Source organism: Coturnix japonica, chromosome 14, assembly GCF_001577835.2.
Source record: "Coturnix japonica isolate 7356 chromosome 14, Coturnix japonica 2.1, whole genome shotgun sequence".
In the NCBI taxonomy this organism is placed as follows: Eukaryota; Metazoa; Chordata; class Aves; order Galliformes; family Phasianidae; genus Coturnix; species Coturnix japonica.
This window is the reverse complement of record NC_029529.1, coordinates 11,038,778-11,064,994: the sequence shown is the minus strand read 5'-3', so window position 1 is coordinate 11,064,994 and position 26,217 is coordinate 11,038,778. Positions and strand designations below refer to the sequence as shown.

At 44.2% G+C, this 26,217-nt stretch overlaps 1 protein-coding gene across 7 annotated transcripts in view; it reads left to right on the top strand.

Moving 5' to 3' along the window:
* The window catches only part of CREBBP (CREB binding protein), a 64,934-nt gene that overhangs the window by 9,543 nt on the left and 29,174 nt on the right, over positions 1-26,217 (top strand). For all 7 annotated transcript variants that reach the window (XM_015877261.2, XM_015877259.2, XM_015877264.2 and 4 more), the window contains 7 exons: positions 12,395-12,571; positions 17,996-18,245; positions 18,766-18,879; positions 23,834-24,076; positions 24,674-24,773; positions 25,261-25,407; positions 25,853-25,970. In XM_015877261.2, the coding sequence (XP_015732747.1) occupies positions 12,395-12,571; positions 17,996-18,245; positions 18,766-18,879; positions 23,834-24,076; positions 24,674-24,773; positions 25,261-25,407; positions 25,853-25,970 (1,149 nt within the window). The remainder of the gene's footprint in view (positions 1-12,394; positions 12,572-17,995; positions 18,246-18,765; positions 18,880-23,833; positions 24,077-24,673; positions 24,774-25,260; positions 25,408-25,852; positions 25,971-26,217) is intronic.

Genomic DNA, 26,217 nt, shown 5'->3' with positions numbered 1-26,217 from the left:
CTCATCTCATGTGGCATTGGTGCAGTTCCTCCTTTGGATTTTGATGGCGAAACCATTCTGTTGTGTTATGTAGAAGGGAACTTATCTCTAATCTTTCATCTATCCGCACACCACTCATCATTGTCATCATAATTTATTAGTGTGCATGTGTTTCATTGATGTGTTAAGAATTCTGGGAAAAACGGTGTTGCCTAACAAAAGCAAGCCCAGCTGTAAGTGGTGTTTCCTTCAGAAATGGGAACATCATTGTGGATTTGTGGTGGTGCGTTTGGTTCTCAATCATAAAAATACAAAGAGGATTTTGGTGCCACCAGCAGGGATCCTGCTGCTTAAGGCAGAGATGCTTGTGATCTGAGTGACGGTCAGAGCACATAAAAGTGAGTGCATCTGTTTCCAGCCCCAAATGAGTTAATTTTCCCATCCATTCATGGAGTAGGTTTTGCCTAGCCATGGTCATAGACACCATAATCATGTGGTGAAGCTACAGGTTTCTGATGCAAACTAATTCAGTTTGAATTACGCAGGAGCAGAGGGTCTCTCCTAAGGTCTTATCTGACCAAGTATGAAACTGGTGGGAGAGGTTCTGTGATCTCATGGTTTCTTGTAAGCAGATCCACCCCTGGTAAGGAATGGGCCAGCACAAATGTATGGACATGAGCCGTAGTGTGAAGCCAGCTGTAAGTGGGATGCTCGAGCTGAGGAGGATGATGTTGTAGAAGCTCTGTATGCTTGGTGTGGAAGATTGAAGGTCGTCGGCTTTTGAACATCTTACGCAGCAGCAAAGCTAAGCAGATGGTTTGTTGCTTCCTTAGAAACCAGCGTGCAGACATTCTCTGTGCCTCGTGCTCTTGTGTTGCCATCAGAGCTCATCTTTTTATAATGAGGGAGATGTGACCTCTGGGTGGTTCCTGGTGGCTGGAGCTGGAAGTTGTTGCTGTAGGTTGGATGTCACACAGTCTCTTGCTGGAGCACGTTCCCTTCTCCCTATTGCTGCTATGAAAGCTTTGGGAAGATTCCTTTTATTTTGTCTGGCTCTCTGGGCTACTAAACCTACCTTGAGATTAGTTTCCTTTGCAGTTTAGTCTAATTATTTGGGCTCTGTATGGCCGATAGATGGATGTCATTGTTTGGTCAGATCTTAGTCTGAGCCTTAGAGCACATCAATCACAGGAAAGTGGTTGGTTGTGTTTTCCTTGCTTGTGTGCAGCGTGTTTCAGCCCCATTGCCTCTGGGAATCTGGGGCATGTAATGGAATTCCAGTACCAAAATCTTAGTGGTTCAGAATGACACTAATGTGCAAAAACCAGATGGAGTATGCTAGATTTCTCTGTGAATCCAGTGTAGTCTTGTCTCTTACCTGTATTGACCTGATTAACTGGTGTTCTTTGTGGCTTTATTTTGGTCACGATAGCCACATGGCAGTGCACATTGCAGCTGAAGTTGGAGCTGAAAGAGGGGGAGGAGCTCAGAACACAGTCACATCCCTTTTAATGTCTGCCAAGAGGGCAACCAGTTGTGTCATGGTTTGTTGCCGAGCCGTATAAAAACTGGATTCTGCTCTTTGCTGTTTCCAGGCTGTGTGTGAGTGTGTTTGTTTGTGTGTGCCTTGGAGCAGTGCACGGTGATGGTTTTGCTCCCCGTAGTTTGCTGAGCAGTGGTTTGCTGTTGGATGGCAATCTTAAGGAAATCGAATGGTGCAATGAACTTCTCTAAAGAACGAGAGCAAGACTTGTGTGTGCGTCCTGATGTTTGACTCCGTGTTTTGAGGAATCTGAAGTAAGGAAGATAAGAGGGGAGAAACAATTTGAAGAGATGAGCTGGCTGATATTGTGAGCAGCAGATTGAGACGCACTCGCTGATTGTGAATTAAGGCAGCCGAAGACGTTCGCATTCCGTGGTCGTGGTGTTTGTTTTTGCAGCCTGCTGCTGCCGTTTGTTTCTCTGGTGACTCTCAATCTGTCTGGATCTGCCTGAATTGTTTTACCATGACTTGAGCTTAATTTGCAGCTTATCCTCCGCGATGTCCATGCAGGCTGCCAAGTGGGCTGGCTGCAAGCAGAGCCTCTGGCAAGCACGGGTAGCCACACGAGCTGCATCCCACCCAGCCCTGCTGCTGTGTGCTCAACAACTGGACCAGCTGCTCGGCTCCATGGTCAACCTCGTGATGAGCAAGGCAGTGTTCCTATGGTTATTTACCATGCCTTTATCATAGTACAAGCAGAAGGAGGATATAAATACATAGAAGCACCTAACAGCAAAACTCACCCTTAGTCAAATGAAGATATCTGTAATGCAGTTCTGGTTTGAAACATGGCCATGCAAAGCGGTGCTTCGTGCGTGACTTGGCGCTTGATAAACCAAACGGATTTGGTAACTTAAAATGCTCTCCTAGCACAGCAGTCCCTCCTGGCACCTGAAATGGAGTTGTTTCCTATTTCTAGCACATGAGTTAAATTGCCTTTGCAGTTGTGCAATGTCATTGAAGATCCTCGAAGCGATAGCTGCTGTTTGGCTTCTGCCTGCTGCTTACGCTCACGCCGGTACCCGCGTTGTGTCTGACTAATGCTGCAGGCTGGAAGAATGTGTGAAACGGAGCAGTCAGCCTTCATGGGAAACCACAGCCTGGTTTCCTCTGCTCTGCTTCCAGCTGGGGCTGGAGGAGCCGGTCCACATCGAGTCATCCAGCTGATGAAAATGGGGTATTTTGGTGTCTTTGTAGAGCGGAGTTGTGCTGTTGTGTTCAGGAATGCAGCACTAACATTATGGATCTTGTCACCAACTCTCAGTCACTTTGGTTAGTGTTACGCAGTACTTCTGTTTCTGGTGTTGGAGTAGAGGTTGTTTCTCAGTAGTGGATGTGAAGGAAGACTTTGGTAGTGAAACTAAGAGAACCACCAGTTCCTTGGAACCCATAGACTAAAAGTGATGTTGTCTCCCAAAGCCTATTAAGATGACAAACCTTCAGGTCCTCATTACGATTTCTTAGTAATTTTCAGTCTGTTTCCGTGTATTTTATTGCTGCTGTGTGTCAGTTTGGTTTTTCCTAATACCCAGAAATAGGACTTGCTGAGAGAAGGCAGCTGCCTATGGACGTGTGGCTGTGTACAGGTTGCAGGCTGCTTCTTGCAGAAGGAAATGTCTTTACAGTAGTAATTCTTACAATGGAGCCCAATTGTCCATACAAGTCCTACAGCACAGGAGCATCTTTGGTGACGAGGTCTCATAAGGGGTCTAAAAAACTTCTCCTTATGTAATGATGCACTTGTTGTTTGTGTATGGCAGTGAGCTGTGATGGCACCGTGAATTGTATGGTCAGAAGTACGGAGATAAATGTATCAAAAGAGCCCATGGTTTGTATATATATCTGCTTTAGCTTTGGCATGTACAGTGCCGTGCCACACCATGAATGGAGACAAGGCACACTAAATATTGGGGCCCTTTGACAAGAAGATCCCACTGTGAAACAGGAGCTCTCAGAGTGACTGTGGTGCGATGCAGGTCCGTCCGCATCCCATCCCTTTTCAGACAGGCCTTAAACACAAACAAGAACAAATGCCCTTTGAAACTTTTGGCAATTAGGATAAATAAAATAACCCCTTTACAATGAGAGGATCTTTGTACCCTGGAAGGGCTGGAGAACTCAGCAAGTCTAATGCTGGGGTTCGATGCTGTGTGCCCGATGCTGGGCTGGTGCTGAGCCCTTTGAGCACCCCTCTGCACCCAGTGCAAGGTCTGAGCTATCCTCACCACCCTGATACACACATGCATTCCAGGTGACCATCAGATCTTCACCTGGCTTTAAAACCACCTGGGAGCTCTTATATGGGCTCATATGAGTTGTGAAGTCCATTGAGAGGAGCATTCCGGAGATGTCAGGGCAGCTCTGCGCGCTGTTTCCAAATAAACACAGTTGGATCTTCAAATTACTGCTTGCGAATAATTTCAACGCTATCAAATATTTATATTTAGGTTTCTCTCTGGTTACTGTTAATGTCATGCTATGATATTTAAGCTAAGTGGTTGTTTTCAGTAAACGGTATTGACTCTTTTTTTTTGTGTATGTATTGTAACCTGGAGTGGAAACTTGTTCCTTGTCGGTTTGATTTCTGTTTTCCTCTGGTTCTGGGTTGAAATACAATAATTATCTGTGTCTTATAGAAACACTGTGTTGTTTTCCTTCGGTGTAACCAATTTCCTGCAGGATTTGTGTCTGCTCAGGAGCTCACATAGGGAAGGAAAGGAGGCTGAGCCCTCCTGGCGGTGTTTGAGACGCTCCTGTCACTCCATAGGGCTGCTGGTGCCTTTTTCTCATTGGCAGCCATAAAAGCTCTTGTGGCAATTAGAACACATTGGTCACTTGCTGCTAATTGTTCATTAATGCTTCGAGTTGCTGTTTGCTGAGGTTACAGCAGGCAGTGAGCCCTCAGAGCTGTGCTTTCCTGCAGTACAGCAGTGATGCTCAGTGCAGGAAATGCTTTGGTTCTTGCTGTGGTGTATCCCACTTTATCAGCTTGTTCTGGCCTTCTCAGTAGGACGTTTGGAAGTGTTTCATGCAAGCATTCATACAGACTAAGCATGTTTTGTTGGGTTTTTTCCCTGACAAATGTCAACTGAAATGCATTAAGAGGTTTTTGTCCTCCATACAGACATTCTTAAAGAGCACTTTCCCACCAAATTCTGACCTTTCTTTGTAGTAATAATGCCGGAATGTTTGTATGTTTTTAAGAGATCTCATCGCCTTGGAACGCTTAAATTTGTCTTTCTCCTCTGAGAAGCTCTTGGAAGAGGTTTTCAAGTCGAGCTATAAGTGGCAATAAAACACCTGGCTTCCTCATAATGGTGTTTGTTAGGTTTTATTTCTGGCTGTACGCGGTGTTTCCTCCTATCACAACAGGTGCAGCAGGTGACAGTGGTTCTTGCATCTGTGTGGTTGGGTTTTTGGGGTTGGTTTTTCATGTTACGTCAGTACTGATGAGAAGATGCTCTAGAACCTCCCGGACCCATTTCAATGGGCTTTCATTAGGGCAGCATATGAGCAGGGGCAGCGGAGGTGGCACAATACAGGTGGCACAATACAGGTGGCACAATACAGGAGTCCCTTGGTTGCTGCCAGGCACACACAACTGGATTCTCAGAACTAATTCTTGAAGTTACAATTTACATTCCTGTGTATTTATTTAAGGCATTCTTATTGTTAATTGACTTTAAAAGTGAGTATTTCTGAAGAGCTGTTCTTGTCAACCTGCCATGTTGGTGTGGGTGAGGAGCTCTCACCCAGTGGAGGCAGCGGCCTTGTCTCTGTTTTTGCACTTACACTGAATTCCTTTCCTTGTTTTTGGTGATGCCGTTGGCTCTTTGCCACCAAATGATTAATTTTTGCCTTGCTTCTCCCATCTGTCCCTCTGGCATTTACATTGCAAGGCACCGCGGTGACTTTCTTTTGGAACGCGTTCCTATAGGATGAAACAGCAATTAGTAAAGGCTTACATCATTTTTGTCAGCAAACAGATAGAAGATGGTGCCAGCGTAGTAAAGAAAGCCTGTCCTTCCCTCCTCACCAGCGTGCACAGATCCCCACCAGACCCCTCTGTGGCACTTCCCTCCCAGCCGTGCTCAGCCAGGTGGACCTTGCCTCGCACCGTAGGTTTGTGTTTCATTCCAGAGGGAGATAAGAGTCCAAAGTGCGGCGCCGCAGCTCGCAGGCACCAGGAGGGATCAGCTGCAGGGGCCAAGCGAGGAGCTGGCTCCATCCTGCTGGGCTGGGTGCGGCAGTGAGGGTGGCAGCATGGAGTTAGGGCTGCCTGCCTGCCACTGGGTGACCGCTGGAAGGCAGGAGGGCACCGCGCACAGCTCAGTCCTGGTGCTGACAGTGCTGAAAGCGGCTGCTGTCAGCCTGCAGCCCTGGTGTTCCTCCATTACGTTACTACACATCACTCTTGCATTGCCAGTGCTTTGTGCTGCGATTTGTTGTTTGTGAGCACCGGAGACACGTTGGTGCTTGATTTCCTTACCTTGACTGAAAGGTGAGGAAAACCATAAGGAAAGCACAGGAGCTCGGACCATCCCTGCCCCTGTAGCATCCTCCAGCAGCAGAGCTCAGAGGCAGAAGCACTTGGCTGATCCTCTGTGTGAAATTACTCCTTGCATGCCAAGCCCAAAGGATGCTTTTTGAATCTGTGGGTCCAAATACAAAGTGCAGGATTCCTATTTCACCCTAGTTGTTTCTTTAAAGAATGAAAGGAAAAAATAACATCCCTGTGATGTAATAGGGGATTTGGGATGAGGCACATGGGATGTTGAGCAGCAGTGGGTGTCGCAGGTTTGGTTCATTTTCTCTGAGATGCTTATATGCAATGTACAGCTGTTCAGTAAACCTAAGGCTCTTGATTGTGGCATAACCTTAATGCTGTAGTTTAAACATTCAGAAAACTGAATCATTCACAAGTAGCTCTTGAAAGGTGGAAACGTTTATTATCTGCTTAGCATTTAGTGTTTGACACCGGGTTCTTTCAGTGATAAACAGGAGGAAGCAAGGGGAGCATCTCTCCGTGCAGGTGCACAAGATGTAGTGGAGAGCAGTGACAGCTCTGCCTTCCTGCAGCCATTCCTGCTGCTGAACACACAGTTCTCGTGTGCCCCACTCAGTAACACTGCCCTGAGTTTGTGACCTGGCCTCATGTCAAACCAGATCACATCCAGGATACCTGTTTTCTCTCTTCTCTCCTTAATTCTGACACATACGTTCCGTTCCCAGACATCAGAATGTAATTGATTAATCTCAGCTTAGAGTTCATTTGTATCTTTTGTCCCACAGACTGAACTCAGGGAGATGTGAGGATGGTGGTGGTTCGCTAAAATGCATCTTTGTCTTCCTGCTGCATCTGTCCTGTCACACTAAGAGCTACAGGAGCGGATTAGCAGAATAGAGGCTCTCCCTTTCCTGTTTTCCCATTGCCGAGAACATGGACTGACCAGATCTAAGAGTGTTGTAACCAGTAGCAGGGCTGAGTGCCTTCATGCTGCTACTGCATGGCCCCGCATCCTTCCTGATCCCCTATGTGCACCATCATACTCCCTGTCCTGTCCTCACATAACCTCTCTGCTGTGCTGGCAGCACTAATGGGGCTCATTCAGCGCCTGCAGACACTGCCTGGTGAGCACTATGGGAAGTGGCAGAATCCTTTGTGCCTTCCCTTCATGGCAGTGCTAATTGGAGCATCGTGGTTCACCTGTCCATCCTGTATGCAGCGAACTTAGGAAATGAATTTTATCTGTGAGGCCTTGAACAAAAATGGAAGGGCAATGCTTTGAAGCTGTGCTCAGCCACCTCTGTTCTGCAGGGCAGAGGATGGTGCACTGCTGTGATGCAGGTTTGGGCTTCCATCCTGCAGTGCTGCTCTCCTGGACTTTGGTTCCCCTCTCGGAGTGTAGTTAGTGGAGGTGGCAGTATGGTCATGTTCATTCATGGTTTTTGCTTGCCAAGGTGTTTTCTTCTCACCTTTCTGTGTTGTGTCTCAATAAGCAGAAGCAAACTCCTGATTCCCTTTCTATCAGTAGCTCCCACGTTATAAACAACTGAGCATATAAATGACAGTGATACGAAGTCAAATCTTTCACTGAAAGCTGTGTGGCTGTTGGGAGTTAATTCCTGTTTGTGAGCAGAGGAACGTGCTTCTTAGAGGAAAGTCTGTATAATCCAAAGAGCTTCAGTGGTGTCTGGTCACTTTGTCTCTTATTTTTGGAAGGTGTAGGACCTCACATTTTGCATGTTGGTATGTCTGTGCTGGGTAGTACATCTTTATACCTTTCTATTCCCAAAATTGGTGCTTTAGGATCATTACTTGCTGTAATAAGCTAATTAATAAGCTTAAATAATAAGCTAAATAAATTAGGCTGTTAGACTGCAATTAGACTGCGTATTGTAGCTAGGCCTATTAGTCCTTTGAATGGTTCTTGCGGCCTTTCAGAATCCTGTCATTTTCGTGTATCCTTTGTGAAGAGTTAATGCAACCCGACTGTTGTTGCTGCAGGAGTGTTGTGGTCAGGCCAGGAGCACACGGGTGTCACTGTGTGCCCAGCCAGCCTTATTTCCATCCCCCTCTGTCACCCTGACAGCTCACATTTGCAGTTGGAGAGCTTTGCAGGTTTACTTTCAGAGCCAAATTCTCTACCTGTCTTCCATTCTTTCTCGGACTGTTTGCTAGATAAAAATCAAGAAGATACTAAATTGTATATTAATGATAACCTTATTTGTAGTTATCCAGATCATGAGATTATTTCAGCCAAGCAGGTTTTCCACTGAACCCAAATTGCTTTGAGTTGTTTTTTTGTCGTGCTCCCTCTGATGTCAAGCTGGTCTGTATCTGGTTGGGTTTCTTATTTGTTTCTTGCTACTGGACCATCATAACCTTCTTCTGTTCTTGTGCAGAAGAGTCAGAGATTCAGAACTTAATGAGAGTTTGAGATGATTTCAGCTTGGAAGCTTTTCTTCAATTAATCTGTCAGGACCAACTGATGAAAGAAATAGCTTGAACTTGTAGTGGGCAACTGTGATGCAGGACACGAAAGCAGGAGTGTTGTCAGAGGTGGGTGCTGCTCCTTGGCACATCACCGTGCCTGCAAATAAGGGCAGCTTTCTCTCTTGCAGGGAAGCTAACAGCAACTCCTGTCTGTCCTGCCAGAGCTTTTGTGAAGTTTGGAAGCCCTGGTGTGAAAGATGGGATGGGGTGACAGAGCAGAGAGAGCGCAGAGTTTCCCCAGGGAAAAAGGGTAGTGGAGGAGCAGAACTTTATGGATAGCTCTATGCTTTATGACAGCGTGTTGGAGGGAAATTTAAGGAGTCATAGAATTTGAAAAAGCAGAAAACCACTGGATTTTGAATAGGAAATTGTACTTATAACCGTGAATGGATTTTGCAGAATGTTATATGGGTTGCATGTCTTGGAAGCCTCCAAGGAGTAAGTGGTTATGAAGTAAGTGCCTGGCTGAGAGCTGGCAGCAGTGGCAGAGGTGAGGGGACAGTTAATAAAAGCTCAGAGTGGGAGGAAAGGATGGGATTTATTGATGGCCCAGACGCTCGCAGTACAAAGGGGGAGTAACTCCTTGGTGCCGGCGGGAGGAAATACTGTGGTTTGTCAGCAGTAATAAAGAAGGGAGGAAGCAAGTAAGCTTTAAAAATAGAAGTGGCATAGCACTGAGATGCAGTCTGGTCCTGGCGTAGCTTGGAGTTAAGTTCCTGAGCACGTGTTTCTGTTCCATCCACTCTGAGTGTGCAGATTTGCTCACAGACATCATCTGTGACAAGTCCAGGAACCAGAGGGAATTGAACTCAGTTCTGCTCTGGAAATAACTAAAAAGCAAAACAAGAAGCTCCCACACTGTCTGCCCAGCGCAGTGCAGTGTGAGCTGTCCTGTGTTATCCACATTGGCCAACTTGGAAGTTGGTGAATTCCTTGGTTTGTGTAAGTCGAATGAAACGCTCTGATTTCCGATCCGTCCTCACTAATAGGTCACAGCATCTCAGAGGGTTTCCATAGCGATGAAAAAGGGGAGCCACAATCTGCCTGTCGTTCTGGGATAGCAAGATGATCCAATTAAATGCATCTTCCACCTTAAAGGAGAAGAGCATTTATTGTATTTCTGAGAAGAATGGGTTTGCAGTAGGATGTTTGATGTGTTTGAGATTGCCTGCACTAAGCACGGTGCATCCGAGGCTCTTGCAGTCCCATGGGGCGGCTCTGCTGCCCAGTTTACCGAGCCCTCAATGCTGCCCCAGCTTTGTGGATGGCTGGGAGTTATCTGTGCATCTCCCTGTGCTGGGGTCAGAGTTCTGTTTGAGAAGCAGAGATGCAAAGGATCTCTGTCCCCCTCTGCTCCCTGGTTTGCAGGGTGCTGTGGCACTGTGCTCCGGCTGCACGTGAGCAGCTGTAGGGCTGTGTTTGCCTGTTGTCCGTGAGATTTCAACTGACTGTCTCTGCTTTAGATAGGATTTTTGTGTTCCGTTTGCTAACCAGGAAGTGCCGGCTGATGCCTGGATGTGTTTTCGGTGCCTGTTACAGAGAGGATCTGACTCTTCCTTTCCCTGTGCTGAGCTGCTGCCCAGCTGTTTGCTGGGGAGGCTGCAGCTGCACTGCACACCCTGCTCCTCCTCCAGTGGTTCCTAAGCGCTGGGAGCTGATGCTCTTTGGCAGCTGCTTCTGCTGGAGCTCCTCCTCCATCGTGTCCTCAGCTGAAAGCTGCTACAGACAGGTGGGAGTTTGTTAGAGTGGTTCTTGAGTCGTGCACTTCTCCTGGTCTCGAATCGTAGCCCCATTCGAGAAGCTCAGCTCCTCCCAGGTGAAATGGGGTTGAAAAGCATCACAGCTGGTGAAGCCTGGGAACATCTGTGGGCTCTAATGAGCTCGTCTGGTACGTGGTCTCATGGCTTTTGTCTCCGTATTCACTTCACAGATTGCCACATAAGAGTTTCCACTTCCTGAGATGACTTTTATTAATTGGAGTCTTGTGGCAGTAGTGCTCAGAAGTGAAGCTGAGGTGAAAGGGGCTGGCTGATGGTTTGCAGTGTTAACAAATAGGTACGTTAGTTGTAGGCTGGTGTAAGTGTAGCCATGGGTTCCCTTCCTTGTGCAGGGTGTCTGCTCCCAGCTCAGACTGAATGGGCAGCAAGGCATGTCTTAGAGTTGTGGTCAGATATCTGTGCCTCAGCGATCACCTAGAAAGGCATTTCTTATCCTTGTTGTATTAATTAATTGTTGTATCACTCAATTTAGGTGACTTGAAGGGCTGCTTTGTTGCTGTTCTGCTTAGTTCTGATATGATTCATAACAAAATCCATTGAAAACGAAACACTGAAAACTGATAAAGCAGGATTTAGGATTGCAAGGCCCCACAGCCTTGGGGTGCTCTCAGTGGTTTCAGATTTTAACAAGTTGAAAATGTTCTGTGCTCATCCAGAGGAACCTGGTGGGTTGTCAGGGTGTGAGTGAGCAGCTCTGGGTATTATTGCACAGTCCTTTCTCATACCTTGTCTGGAATAGTGGGCTGAGACAAGTGGGTAAGCTTGTTAAATGCTTGGCTATTAATTCTTCAGACACAGCCTTAATGGATACGTGTAAAAAATTAAAACAGCACTTTTAGCCAGCACTGATTTAACTCAGGTTAAACTTCAGGCTGTTTGTACTTACATCTCATTTACAAGTCCAGAAAAGAAAACCACTTGTATAGGAGGCAGGCAGTATTGTACAGGCTTTTGTTGGAGGTCCCCAAGTCAGAGTGTATTACTGCTTTTGCATGTGTTAGGCTTTGTAGTGCCTTGAGTGTAAGAGCTGAGCTAGAATTGCAGTCTCTGCTGGGTGCACACACTGGGTGCTGTACATCCCTACACCAGGCCCTGGGCCAAGTGCTGTGCTGAGCTGTGTGTTGGACTCTGCCCCTGTCAGAGCTGCTGGGGCTGCCCCAGGAACTGCCCTGGGGAAGTGTGAGCAGATGAGAAGCACAGCGTGTGGTGCACGGGAGGGCTGCAGAGGTCACAGGGAGGGAGAAATAGGATTTAGCCTTTGGAACAAAGGCGTGCTCGGTTTATATTCAAGGCACTCTGACAGGTGACAAAGTCATTTAGGGTTCTTCCCAATGTATGGGAAAAGAACAAACACGAGTCTGTCTGCTCCACTTTCTGTGCTGCATCCCTTTAGGGGTGGGAACAGCCATTCCTGCTGATGCCTTTTAGGGCCCTTTTGTCTGGTGCGATATTGACTGGCTCAGCTGATGGAGATGTCACCACTTTGGGAGGCTGCTGCTCAGGCAAAATGGCTCCTTGGGATGGATGCTGTTCTCCTTAGTGGTTCAGCACGAGCTGTATTTCTGCACCCTGTTCCTCAGGGTCTGGGGGCTGTGAGCTGTGAGGGATATCAGCCATAGATAGTTTTGTTTAGACATTTTCCCTCAACTGCTCAAACAAGCAGATAAAGCATTTACTCGATAGCTCAGCGCGTTCCCTTCCTCTTTGCACACACAGTCGTGCTTTGTGCACGCGATGCAGCAAAGTGCTTCTGAGGTTTGTGTGGTTTTCAAGAGTTGTTACAGCATTGGAAAAGTGGCTTTTTTCCTCTATGCAGATTAGGAGGAGTAATCTTACTCCTTTGCGTTTGCATGGTGTTTTTGTTAGTTAAATTGTCTTCAGGTGCACGCAGGGAAAGCGCACGAAGCCAAATATTGATGTATATTTTGAAATCATTGTTATTTGTTTGAAGTTGTGAAGTTGAGGATCTAATTTTGAACAATTTAATTCAGAATTTGGGCTTTGTGAATACGAAAATGGGTGTTTGACATGTTGGTTTTGTTTTTTTTAATGTCCCTTCAGAGTTTCTGAAGTTACATTGATTTCATTCTTTTGCAGATGGGAATGGCAGGTAACACCAGCCCCTTCGGGCAGCCCTTCAGTCAAACTGGAGGGCAGCAGATGGCAGCAACGGGAGTGAATCCTCAGTTACCAAACAAGCCGGGCATGGCCAACAGTTTGCCTGCCTTCCCCGCTGACATCAAGAGCACTCCAGTCACCAGCGTGCCCAATATGGTGAGTTGTACCTGACTGCTTCACTCAGCGGCTGTGTCTTCATTGTACATCCTGAATTCTGGGCTGTAATGACTTCTGCAGCGATACTGGATGTGGTCACTTAAACACCAGTTGCCTGTACAGTTTTTCACTGCTGCTCCGTGGAGCACGTGGGAAGTTTGTCTGTTTTTCTACAGCAATTTAACTTCCAAAGCAAACACTGTGTTTTGTTATGAGATTGCATTTCATCCTTTCCTTCTGTCTGGTGCTTTTATTGCCAAGAGGGATGAAAACTGCTTCTCTGCAAGTACTGCTTGTAGGTTTAAATTCCTCAATCAGTTAAAACGTGTGCTGGTTACACCACCAACTTCTCTGAAAGCCAAACAGGAGCTTTCACATCCTTTCAGTCTAACATAGTAAACACACCGCATGCTTTTCAGTTGGTATTGAGCACGTGCAGCTCCCAAGCACATTAGGGTTATTAGAATAAGTTGTAAGGATATCTTGCCTAAGTTTGTAGTATCCTGTTTACTAGAGTTTTCTTTATAAAGCAAAATTCAATATTCCCATTTGTCTCAGCACGTCTGTATTAATCAAACTGCTTGTGTTGTTTCTATGGAAACTCCAGCTTGTTGCATTTTATATTCTTATACATGGCAGCAGTTACTATAGAAACTTGTAAAACCTTCCATAAGATGCAAATTGCTTAGTTTTTAATTTAACTCCAAACCCAGCTATTTTTTGGCACAAGCCACACTTGATCTTCTACCAGTGAATCTGTTACCTGCCTGCAGCTAATAAGGCCATTTATGAGAAGGGGTGCAACGTGGTGAACTTCTTTCCTCCTGAATTTTAGAGGAGCAGCTCCTGATTCTCCATCAGCTGCACTGTAACATCTTTGTGTTATTCGTCATCTGTAATTTACTGCTGCTGCTTATGGAAAGGAGCTGCCAATGAGAATTGAGCTGAGTTCAGCGCACCACTAACACTCATGAGGAATGTTTGTAGAAGACAAATATCTGCACGGCCCTTCTGGTGTTGTTCCTAATATCTTTTAAGTTAATAACAAGTGTGAAGCAAATGAATGACCCCCTGATTCAGCAGAGAATTGGAAGTTCTGCCCAAAGTTTGATATTGGAGTGTTCGGGTGGTTCTGAAGCCTTCCTGTGTGCTCATCTAAACTGCTGGGTCTGGGGAGACCTTATTCCTAATGCGCACACATCCTAATACAGGGGGTAGTGATGATACTCAGATGAAGTGAAGGAAAGGCTGTTGCCATCAAGGCTTTCCTATTGTTGGGGGAGGAAGTAAGAGAAGAAGCGTTGCCTCCTCTCTCCCTCTTTTAGCAATAGACAGAGGGAAATGAAAGAAACTTTTTTAGTATTTTCAGTTGCAGTTTCTTTAAAACATTGAAAATAAGAGATTTCCAAGAGGGCAAACAAAAGAATCTAGAGCATCAGAAAGCTTCCTATGTCCAATCTGTCTTTCCTCCTCTATCCAGTACTGAGAGAGAGAACCGTTGTGGCTGAGCACTCCCAGCCCCACTTAATGGTGGCACAGGCTCAGAGCTTGTTCCTGTTGGGGTGGAACTTTCAGCTTAAAAAAAAAAAAGTTTCCATCTGAATGTTTTATTGTAAAGCCAAGAATTTAAAACAAATAAATTCCAGACACGTTAAAATTTAACCTTTCCTTGGCAGCGGTGTGACTGTGTGGTAATGGTGCATACATGGCCATATGCTGCTCCTTGCACAGGGCTGTTGTGCTATTCAGTGTGCAATAGGAATGATGCAGCCCATGTTCTCACTGCCATCCCTCTGTTATGTCACTTCTGTTTAAAGGATCTCCATTATTTCTTTCGTTAATGGGCAGGAACCACGTTATCTTGCCAGCCAGCTCTCTGTGCTGCCCTTATCTTAAAGGGCCCCCAAAATAATATCCGTTGTGAGAAACAGTCCCATGTGAATGAAAGCATTGGTTACACATCGCGTGAATTGAGAAACCAGATTCCAGCAGATGTGAAATACTTTGATTACCAAAAAGAGCGTGTGAATCAGAGAGGAGTAAGGGATGCTGAGGCTTTACTCTGTGTGTGACCTTACTCTGAGCTCTGAGAAGCACATTTGGTATAATCTCTTTAATTAGGAAAGAAGTAACAAACCTTATGGTATTAAAATGATTAAGAGGTCAGCTTTAGGGTATTAATATTCAGTGCCAGCAGGGTGGATTGGGTTTTCTTGCTTGTTTTTTGTTTTCTAAACTGTGAGGCCAAACAATATAGTAAGTGGATCCTGGGATTGTGTCAGTTTTTATTACAGGCTGATTGCCTGGATTTTTTTGTAATGAATTGATGGTTCATTTTACCAGGTAAGGGACAAAAAAAAATCAAGGTATAGAATAGCTCCTGAAGTTCCAAAACTCCCAGCTTTCATTTTCATTGCATGATTCTGACTTTTGGAAGCATCTTGGAGTGGGCAGCTGTAGTTACTGCTCTGTCAGGCTGCTGGAGGAGCGCTCAGACTCCTTACAGGATGTGCAGCTTGAAGGCTTGAGCTCATATCCAAAAAGAACGGCAAATGGGGATTGTGTAACTAACTCGTTTGATACCAGGTTGGCCGTACTTGGCTGCAGAGAGACCATCCAGGCTTTCTGGATGGAGGAAGTGAGCCATGCCTGTGCAGCCTCCTGTTTGCAGGGTGCTCGGGCTCTGGGACACACAGTGAGTGAGAGGAGCCCTGTGGGGTTTCTTTGTTAATGATTTTGATCAGAGGAAAGGAAAACAAAGATCTTTAGCTAAGATAGGGGTGAGGATGTAATAGATGTCTTACCGTGGGCCTGCTAAATAAAGGAAGAAAGTTTTGAGGCTCCGAAGCCAGATTTAATTAACACAAGTGGAGCTATGGGACATCCTAGCTCTTGTACCATCGGTAGGTACAATGCCTGTTAGTTTTATCACCCAGTGAAGCCTATATAAACCTCTCTTAAAACTTGTTCAGGTCACTTAGACAAGTCTAAGAGAGCTGGACTTAGTCTGCACAATGCTACATCATGGTTTTTCCTCTTTTGGTGCTTTGAAACACTTACTTGATGTGTGCTTCTTGCCATTTGTTCTTCAAACAGCTTGCAGGGATGAGGAGATAAACTCCAAAAGTGAATCCATGAGGCAGACATTGATTCCCAGCACACTCAGCTGCACAGCAGTGAGGTATTGGCTGCTTGTGGAAGAAAACTGTTTCGGGGGTTAAAAGCCATTGAGGGCCAAGTGTTCAGGTTCCCTCTGTGGCAGGACTGTCGGAGCCTTCTCATTTCTGTGCTTATTATAAGGTCTTAAAAGGCTCATTCCCCAGTTCCAGCTTCAGAGGTGGAAGTTAGATGGTGGGTGAAAGTTGAAGGATGGAAATCTTGCTCTTTACTCTCGATGTGAAAGCGCTGCCTGCAGCCACAGCGCTGCTAAAGCTGTTAAAATAGAGAAATAAGTATTAGACTCCAAGCACATTGATCATGTTAGGATGCATCGTATCAGCTTTGGGTGTGGGAGCTGAGAAGTGGCGCCCTGCCTCATTTCTCACTTGCAAGATGCATTGCAGGCTCTCAGGTTTGATAGGTAGGGAGGCAGTAGATGGTGCTTGATCATAAGAGATGGTGTTGAATGCTTTCCAATATCAGCTCATCACAGCTCAGAGGGTTTGTGGTCATCTCGGTAAAGCTGCCAGGGCACTTTCCATCCTTCTACATCCGTGAACATGGGATTCTTGCACATCTGCACTACCCAGCAGCACAGGATGTTTCTGCTCCTTAGAGCAGATAAGGTGCTGATAAAGCAGTGATGGTGCCTGTTAACTGATAGAGCAATAACAGGAGTTGGATTTTGGCTGGGGAAACAATTCTTTGACTGGGATGAAAACATCACTTCCAACAGGATTTTCTTTGGCATGGTCTCATATTTTTCTGCAGATTGGCTGAACTAATTATTTCCTATTTGTGACCTACGGATTGTTTCAGTAAAACCTGTCTGCTCACACACATTTGTTCACAGCAGAAATTGAAGGCTTAAAAATGATAACTGCACATCGCAGGAGCATAAGTAGATAGCTTTGCCTCAACCTCTGTTTTCTTACTGTATTTTCCAGGGTGTCCTACCAGCAAAATGTTTCTCACAGATCAAAAGTAGGTGGGCTGCGAATGGTCTATTCTGTCATGTAAGGCTGATTTCTTGAAGGCAGGAAGCAGCCTTTAGTCAATGGCTGTGTAGACAGCACCGAAGGGTGAACACCCTCTGCCTTCCCACTGTAATCCTGTTGTTATTTTGTACTTGTGTGTTTTAAATATCAGCTTTCCTTAGGTAGCTTTGGGAATTGGTGAAGTTCTTTTTTCTGGTAACTTGAATTTACAACACGTTATTGCGGTAACAACGTGTAATCAACGTGGTGCTTGGTGTCATTCAGTCTTTGTCCATGAGATTAACTCAGGCTCTGAATCATAAAGGTTTAAACACTTCTGCCATACGTGCTGCTTCTATTGAAGCTGTTGCAGGTGAGTGGGTTCAGTGTAGTGGAATCATCTTGTGATAAGACCATCCTGAAGACAGGGTTTCTTTAGGTAGGGTTTCTACATCTGTTGTCCTTCAGAAGAAGGTGGTTAATTAAAAACCTTCCAATCTGTGCTGAAGAAAGGACGTGACAAGGAAGCATTGCCAGTCTGTTAGGAGCCATGTCCTGGTCTTAAGATCTGAGTGTGTGTGCTGGCTCCATCAGGCAGGACTTGGGCATTGCTGCAGAAGTGTGGCTGTATAAAGAATGAATGCTGGACACAGAAAGCAGCAGATTCTATGAGCTGACACAACCTAACACTGCTCTGTAGTAAACTCTGGATCACTTTGGTAGATGTAATGCAGTCCAGATTTAGTTGACCCTATCTGGAAGTAAACTATGCATTTAACCTTAGACTTTTTAGCTATGAAAGGAATGTGAGTGCTCATTTGTTAGGAGCAGAAGTGCTAATTGAGGCTTGGGAAATCCACTCTTTCTGTCACTGTACCATAGAGAGACAGTCATGTAAGTGTCATGGTCTTCTTCTGTTGACCAACTCTTTCATGTAAAGCAAACTGGGATTAAAGTGCCTAATACTGTGTGTATATTGCCTGTAATACAACACAGCACTGACAGTGGAGCTCCTTCCTGTTGCAGTTATGATCTATCTAATAAACCAAAGATTCTTAGTTGGCTTTTTAATTGAAGTATTGAATAGGAATGTTTTAACAGAAGAATCTCTCATGTGCTTCTAATGGTCTGAAATGCGAGGACAAAATATTCCAGAATGCTGCAGAGTGCTGTGATAACCCTTGGAGCCTGTGATGTAAGGACAGTCTCGTGATGCCCAAATTACTATACAAGATGATGATCAGAATTCATATTTGGAGACCTGATGCTAAACTAACTTCTTTCTTAGTCCCAGATGCAAACTCAAGTACAACAAGTGGGAATTGTACCAACGCAGGCCATGGCAACTGGACCAACAGCAGACCCGGAGAAGCGCAAACTGATCCAGCAGCAGTTGGTTTTGCTGCTTCATGCCCACAAATGTCAGAGGCGTGAGCAGGCGAACGGGGAGGTGCGAGCCTGTGCTCTGCCACACTGCCGGACCATGAAGAATGTCCTCAACCACATGACACACTGCCAGGCTGGGAAGGCCTGTCAAGGTGAGAGCATGATGCTGGAGGAACGTGCCCGGTGCTGTTTATTGGGCAGCTGTCAGCAGTGTTTCTCTTTCCTCAAGACCCCCCGTACTCAGCACAGATGAATGGAATAACTAGTTCTTAATTAAACGACTCCCTTTTTCATTACCCTGGTTTCCATTCCTGTTCTCTGCATTTTTCTATTTAGAGAATAGAATGCAGTATTTGCCTTCTAGAAGTAAGATACCACCAACAGTGGGTTCGAGAGCCTTTCATCATCTCTGTATAAAGAGGATGTAATATTCATCATGGAATTGCCTGTAACTCAGTCATGTAGAATGTCTTCAGTGTTAGCACTTGCTTCCTACACTCGTTATGACATTGTTGGGAGTCCCAAAAATGTTCAGTTCCATTTAGCTGTGTTTAGTTATACATAAATAATTGCTTGTAGAGGAGGGAGTCGAATGGCTTTGAAAAATGAAGAGCTTATTCAAACCAGTTAACTAGGAAGTGACCCTGATCTTACTGCTTTTCCCCGTTGCAGTTGCTCATTGTGCTTCTTCGAGACAAATCATCTCCCACTGGAAGAATTGTACTCGGCACGACTGTCCTGTGTGCCTTCCCTTGAAAAACGCCAGTGACAAGAGAAACCAACAGCGTGAGTAGTTGTTTTCCTGCTGTCGCAATGAAGTTATGTGGTTAAAGTGGAGTTAATCACATGTGCAATGTAAGAATAAATTGTTACCGTATTATTTTTTCATGCCACCAGAAATAACTTAAATCATAGAATCATAGCGTAGCCTGGATTGAAAGGAACTACAGTGATCGTCTGGTTCCAGCCCCCTGCTGTGTGCAGGGTCACCAACCACCAGACCAGGTTGCCCAGAGCCACATCCAGCCTGGCCTTGGATGCCTGCAGGGATGGGGCATCCACAGTCCAGTCAGTTTCTTGGGTGTTTCTTCCCTCTTGCTCCTAAACAGAAAATACTGAACTTAGGCCAATAGGTTCCTTTCAAACTGTGCTGAGGTAGAATGTTTGACAGCAGGGATGCAGCAGTGTTAGAAGTCTAAGTAGTGTTGTGCCTAAGTGTATTTAAACAAGGGTTAAGAAATGGGAAATAGCTGAAGGACTCGTGCAGCCTGTACATTAGATTTGTATTGGAAGCGCTCTGCTAATTTCCACTTAGGTACAGCGAGGAAAGCTAATAAACCTCGGTGGATAGAGAAGAGCTGTTAGGGCAGGTGAGATGAAGGCAAAGGGGAGAAAAGCTGTTAAGTCTGTCCACATTAATCAGTGAAGATGCTGTCATAATTTCAGGAGAGTTTTTTCCCTCAAAAAATATTAATAATAAAAAATTAAGTCATAGAGCTGCTCTGGAAATAAGGATTTAGTTTTGTTTTACCACATGGCTCCTTCACAAACCAAATATTTCTTGATGTGTGATAACGAATTTGTTGCACTCAATTAGTTAATGTTTGGTCTCTGTAAAATGTGCTGATAGCTTTCCAGTATGGCACAGTCTGTGCATAACATATCCATGCAGCACGGTTGTTATCGAACACAGTAGAACTGTTTGTGTTGTTCTGTTGTTGGTTGGTTTTTGTTGTCTTTTAATACAAGCTTCAGTAGAAAGCTGGTTTAGGTACTATTTGCTTTTACATCATTCATAGAATCTAGTAGAAAAGATGGGAATTTAAGCAAAAAACAGTGCTTAAAAGGTAACTTGGTTGTGAGATGAAATAGAACGGGTCTTGTTTTGACTGCAGTAGAATTGCAGTGGATAAATAAATGTAGTGTGTAGTGCTCCTGTTGTATGCAGGAGAAAATAAATACAGAATCTCCCTCTCTGTTCAAGTAATCAATAATCCAACAGCAGGAGCCATGAAACTGTGCAGTTTAATGCACAAGTTTGTTACCCTGAGTTATGTCAGTCATACTTGTGGACCTCATGGGCTGTTTGAAGGCTGAAGATGAATGTTTAGGTGTATTATGAAGTATTAAGATGACTTGTTTAGGTGTTTAGGCTTTTTAGACATCTAGGAAAGTCATTTGCATTAATAAGTGCATTTGAAAATACTCTGCTTGACCAGGTGAAACCTAACCTGAGAACTGAAGAGAGCTTGTTCTCTTAGGAACAAATAATTACAATATCTACTAATTGAGAGAATAGAGAGGGATCTACGTATGGCAGAGAATAAGTTGGGAGTATTATGTCTGCTGCTGATTTTCACTTTGTTAGAGCAGAGCTGTTTCTTTAGAGGTGTCTCACTCCACGTTCAGATTTCAAAGGACATTTGTGCCATCATGAGCAGTACTGTGCCTTGCTGTAGGACACAATGGGACAAGTGCGAAGGACAAGTGTGAAGTGTTTCTCCTGTTCCTAATGGCTCTTTTGATGTGTGCCATGTATCTGGCTGGGTAGGGTAGGGGCTAGGGAGAAACTGCATAAGGTAAATTTAAGCTTTTCTTTGGAACAGGCTTAGAGGCTCCTGTGTTTGCAAGTAATGACTTGAAATTTGGTACAGATGTTTGGGGCTTGGAGGATTGGTTTGGATAGGAAGTACTTTATTATTGAAGCGTTGATGAGATATTATTGAACATGGAAAAAATATATATATAAGGAAGATGGAAAAGGATTAATTGAGTAAATCTGAGATGACCGATCTTCATCTGAAAATGCCATTGTAGAGGATGCGGGGCCAGAAATTCAGAAGGTATGGACTGAGGAATGAAGAGTGGGAATGGGATGGGGAAAAGGAATTCAGTGCAATATAATGAAGGCTTTTAGCTTAATACTTAACTAAAAAGAAGTTGAAATGGCATTGTTGATGAAACATAATGCTGACACTTCTTACCTTTAAGTTACACGTTGTCTTTGTTCACCCTTGATTTGTGATACAACCTTTAATCCAGCAATCATGTATGCTTACCTTGTGTACAGCTGCCTCATTTTGGGTGCAGGACAGGCTGGCGCTGAGGTGAAACCAGGTTCCCAGCAGAAGCTTTGCTCCAGCCTCTTAGAAGGGATATAGTGATGGGTGAGGAGCTGCAGGACAAAGCATTTCAGCGCTGCTTGAATGAGTTTTAATTCCAGAGCATGGAAGCAAAGCAAACATTCTAGAACAGACTTATCACCCTTCATGTGTGCAGTTACCTTAAGGCAGTGTCACCCCCTTTTTACACTGATGCAGGAGAGCTTGGTCACTTAGATTGTATCCTAATGCAAATGCCCAAGGAGGCCTCATCAGCTGCTGCTTCACTTCTGCTTGTCTGCACCTTCACTGCTAAGGCCTATGAACATGTGAGTTTGTAACAGAAGCTTGTTTGTCTGTAAAGTATTTGAGTGTGAGTGGAGTTGTCTTGAATTTAGCAATGTCTGAAACACCAGTTAATGAAAAATCACAGCAGACATTGCTCTGTGTAGCAAGTCAGCTCATTTGAGAACTCCTGTTTGTTTCAGCCTTTGTATTTATTTTAATTGGCTCGATTTCCTCTGGCATCAGACACAGAGGGCTGCATTTGCACTTGGTCTGTCCAGTGTGGAATTTAATACTGTGTTCCTCCATCTTGTTGGATGGATTGAGATGATGTCATGCATATATAAATATAAAGAAAGAAAGCAGTGAAAATAAAGAAAACATCTTGAAAATCAGATTCCTTCCATTGTGAAAATACTTAATACATTTTGTGCTGGAGCTATAAAATACAGCAGCACTGACCCCAGGCAGTCACAGCCCTCATCTCAGTGCTATAAGCAGACCACTAGCTATAAGGACACAGGCTGTCCTGTAAGAAGCTCTTCCAGTTTGAAGCACTGGAGCAAAGTTTGGCTGTTTACCAAGTCTGGGGAGTTTTGCATGCTTGAGTAGGTACGTGCACACACACACACACAACTTGGAAACCATCAGTGTTTCACATTGCATGCTGCCTATACTCATCTCCCACAGCTTGGATCTGTCAGGCTGCCAGGGCACTTTTCTTTAGGGTGGTATCAGTTTTCCAAGAAGACGTTTTTGCTTTGTTTTTTAATCTCGTGGAAGGAGCAGGGAGGCATTTGGCCTCAGTGCGGTGACTGGAAGCCTTTCTCCTGTTCACAAACTTCAGCTTCACCTGTGGTCATTGTGCTGCATCCATGGAGATGGGCCTTGGATTTACAACCAGCACTGAAAGCATGTGGGTTTTTGTCATAGCTTCCTCAAGAAATACTGTCCTTTCGTCTGCTTTTCTTTACAAGCTGATCCATTAGGTCCCAGATCAGACCTCTGCAGTCACAACAGCCTCTAAAGCCTCTGGAATTCCAAAGTGCCACAAGTTTAGTGTGGTTGAACCTCTATGGGACTTCCTATTTCTTGGGGATCATTGACTCTGCATTTCTTAGGAAATGAGATGGGATTGAATTGCCATCTGGAGAAGGCAAATTCTAGCCCTGTGATACGTGTGGCAGTTTGGGGTTTGTTAGATTTTTTTGCCTTTTCTCTCTTGGGCGGAAGATGAAAGTGTGTGTGTCCTTGTCAGTGATTCTCTGTTTCCATAGCGGTAAGGATTTAAGGAAGCCTCGGATGCAGTTAATGTCTCCGAAGGCCTGTTCTCCTGATTTACTTAGCTTTTCCTCAACCACGTGCCTCTCAGTGCTTCAGTAAAAGTGCTGTTATTGTTGTATTAAAAGCTATCATTGTTGCTGTATTTGGATCGCAATTTTTTTGCGTGTGTTACATCCTTAATTACTTGAGGGGGAAAATGTGGAGTATGTTTTCTTTTACCAGAGCCCCATTGATACCAGTGTGCGGTGTCTGCAGAGTGAAGGATGTTTCATTCACAGAAAAACAAAGTATTGCTTGGAATGGTGGCTGGAATGGGGCTGGAATACAGATACTTGTTCAATTCTGGCTTAGTATAAAACTGCTTTCTGATGTAGTTTCAATTTCCTGTTTAAAATGGAAATGGTTCTTCCATACATCTTCGTGGTAAGAGTGGACAGTTGGTTGTTTGGGTCATATAGATTACTGAGTACCTAAATACCATGATAGAAGTTGCTTACCACAACCTGCTTTGACTCCCCATGTTGTTTTAGGTTCATTGAGTACGGTTGGAAACTTACCAGGGCTTTTTGTCACTCCTCTAAGCTTTGGTTATAGATGAACTTCTTCATCCTTCAGCTAATGAAAGATTGTTGAGAATGAAAATTGCCACCAGCAGATGTTCAGTACTAACTTTGTGTCCAGTGATGCTGTGTTTGTGCTGATCCTTAATTCAGGATCTCTCTTCTGGTGCCAAATATTGTAACCTAAAATAGGGTTGGTTGGAAGGAAAGAAGTAGAGGATATTTTTCTTTAGTCCACCTTTCCAAGTAGGCTATTGAACTTCACATTGGAGTCTGTACTTCATGTGTGTTATGGTAATTATGGGCTTGTCTGCCTAAAACTTACAGCCCTTCTTTACACTGTCCTGTGGATTCAGTCTGTTTCCCACTTGGCGTCTCAGGGATCATTCAGATGTTAGGAACAAAAATGTATCGCATACAACTGCATTGTGTGTTCTACTGATTCATGGGATCGTGTTTCTGATTGTCCTCATTGATTATTCAATTTTCTATTATTCTTTCTTTTTATAGCCCTCCTAGGGTCTCCAGCTGGTGGAATGCAGAATTCCATTGGTTCAGTTGGAACAGGCCAGCAGAATAATCCATCGCTAAGTAATCCTAATCCGATTGACCCCAGCTCCATGCAACGAGCCTACGCTGCTCTTGGACTCCCATATGGCAACCAGCCTCAGACACAGTTGCAGCCCCAGGTACAAGGCCAACAGCCAGCACAGCCTCAGGCTCACCAGCAAATGAGGACCATTAATGCATTGGGTAGGTGGAAATAATATTGAGAAACTATGGTGTTTAAATAAACCAAAGTGTGGAATTTTTAGGTTGAACTGTATTTCACAGAAGCAAAGAGGTGACTTTCTGTTGATGTTGACTAGTAACGTGAAAATTATACTACTTAAATGCTACCATACATTTATTTATGTCTAATATTAGACAGTTTGATATATATTCCTTCTGCCAAATGGAAGGGGATTAAGTTCCTTCTGAAATACAGTCCACAGCTTTTTGATGTCTAAGGTGATTAGATTGAATTCTGTAAGAATTTTTGCTTAACATTTATTTCCTTTGTTCTGGCAGACTGTTCTCTAGCAAATACTAGAAAAAACTCACTTGTTATTATCATCTTCTTGCCTTCTAGAACCATTACGAGGAGTTTATGACTCTTAAACTTTCATAGACTAGTTTGTTTCTTTTTCTAGGATTAGCACATGCAGTAGCTGTGTATGTGCACCATAGTGGTACTGACTTCTTTGGTACGCTATTTGTTTTGCTAACCAGCTGTGTGTTAAATGAAGTTCTGTGCTGTTGTCAAAATGGTGGAGCCAGGTACCAATGATGTTTGATTTTGTCTCAAAGGAGCCAACCAGATGAACCTTCCCACAGGAGGAATAACAACAGACCAGCAAGCTAGTCTAATTTCTGAACCTGCTCTTCCAACATCCCTTGGGACAAATAAGTAATGCACACATTTTCACTCTTGCTCATTTAAACATTTATTTACATGCTTTATGAATGTAAATAAAGAGCGTGCTTTAGAAACTAATTGCATTGCTGCTTGGAGTGATCAGCCACATCTAGAGCTGCTCTCTTCTTTCATGTTTCAGTTCTACGTCTCCCACTTTAGAGATCCCCAGAAGTCCCCCAAGAGATCCCCAGAACATTTAGTGGTTTTAAATAAATTCTAAAGGGAAGAATATGTTGTATTTTTAAACATACAAATACCTTAGCAGATAGGATTTATTATTTTATCATGTCTTATAAGCTCCTGGGCTTTGCTGCTGTTTGCTTTGTAGCTTGTTGAGTTAATATCAGTGTTTTACTTACAGAATGTTTGATGCAATAACTAGAAGCGATGAAAGCAATTAAAAACTGCTTTTGCATCAGACATACTGCATAGACTTGGATTCCTGTACTCTAACAGCCCATTCCCTTCCTTGCTTTAGCCCCCTAATGAATGATGGCACAAATTCTGGCAATGTTGGAAACCTCAGCTCCATGCCAACAGCTGCACCTCCTTCTAGTACCGGGGTAAGGAAAGCATGGCATGAACATGTCACTCAGGACCTGCGCAATCATTTAGTGCATAAACTGTAAGTATTCACCAAGACCACATATTTTTTCCTGAATATTTTTAAGTAATTTCAGTATTGTAGATCTCCTGGCTGGAAAGTTGTTAATGAGAAAGCAGTGATGCTATTGACACTGTGCCATTGATAGTGAACCACTGTCTTAAACTCTCCAGTTTATTCTTCTTGCTCGCTGAGGGATGGAGTAGTTTGTATGGCTAGTACATTTGTTCTGCTGTAGTAAACAGAAGTATTTAGATTATAGACTGTCAAACCTCACGTTTTATCACTGAAATTTGCTTTAAACTTGAGCGGAACAATACAACATAGACATTATTTTAATCAGTTTGGATGCATTTTTACGCCTCTGGTGTATAAGGGAATGTGCTGAGTGATGGTTATAAAGCTGTATAGAACTACCAGTTTTTCTGTGAAGGATTTTTCCTTTATTCCTTCTCATCTCGTGTAGTGTCCAAGCCATCTTCCCCACTCCGGATCCGGCAGCACTGAAGGATCGCCGCATGGAGAACTTGGTGGCTTATGCAAGGAAAGTTGAAGGAGATATGTATGAGTCTGCCAACAGCAGGGTATGTTGCTTCAGTCTGGGTATCCAGAACATGTTCAAGAGCTGTAGTATTGCAAATCTTAGAGCATAAGGAAATCCACAGAAAATAACTTCCCCATTCTGTTGATGAATGAAGTCGTGCTGTCTGTCTGTGACAGTGTTTGTGTGACCTCATGCTCTCTGATTAATGTCACTCCAAACTAATTCACCTCCTTCAGGCCCATAAAAACACAACACCATTGTGCTGGCCCGTTTTCCATTCCCTCTGA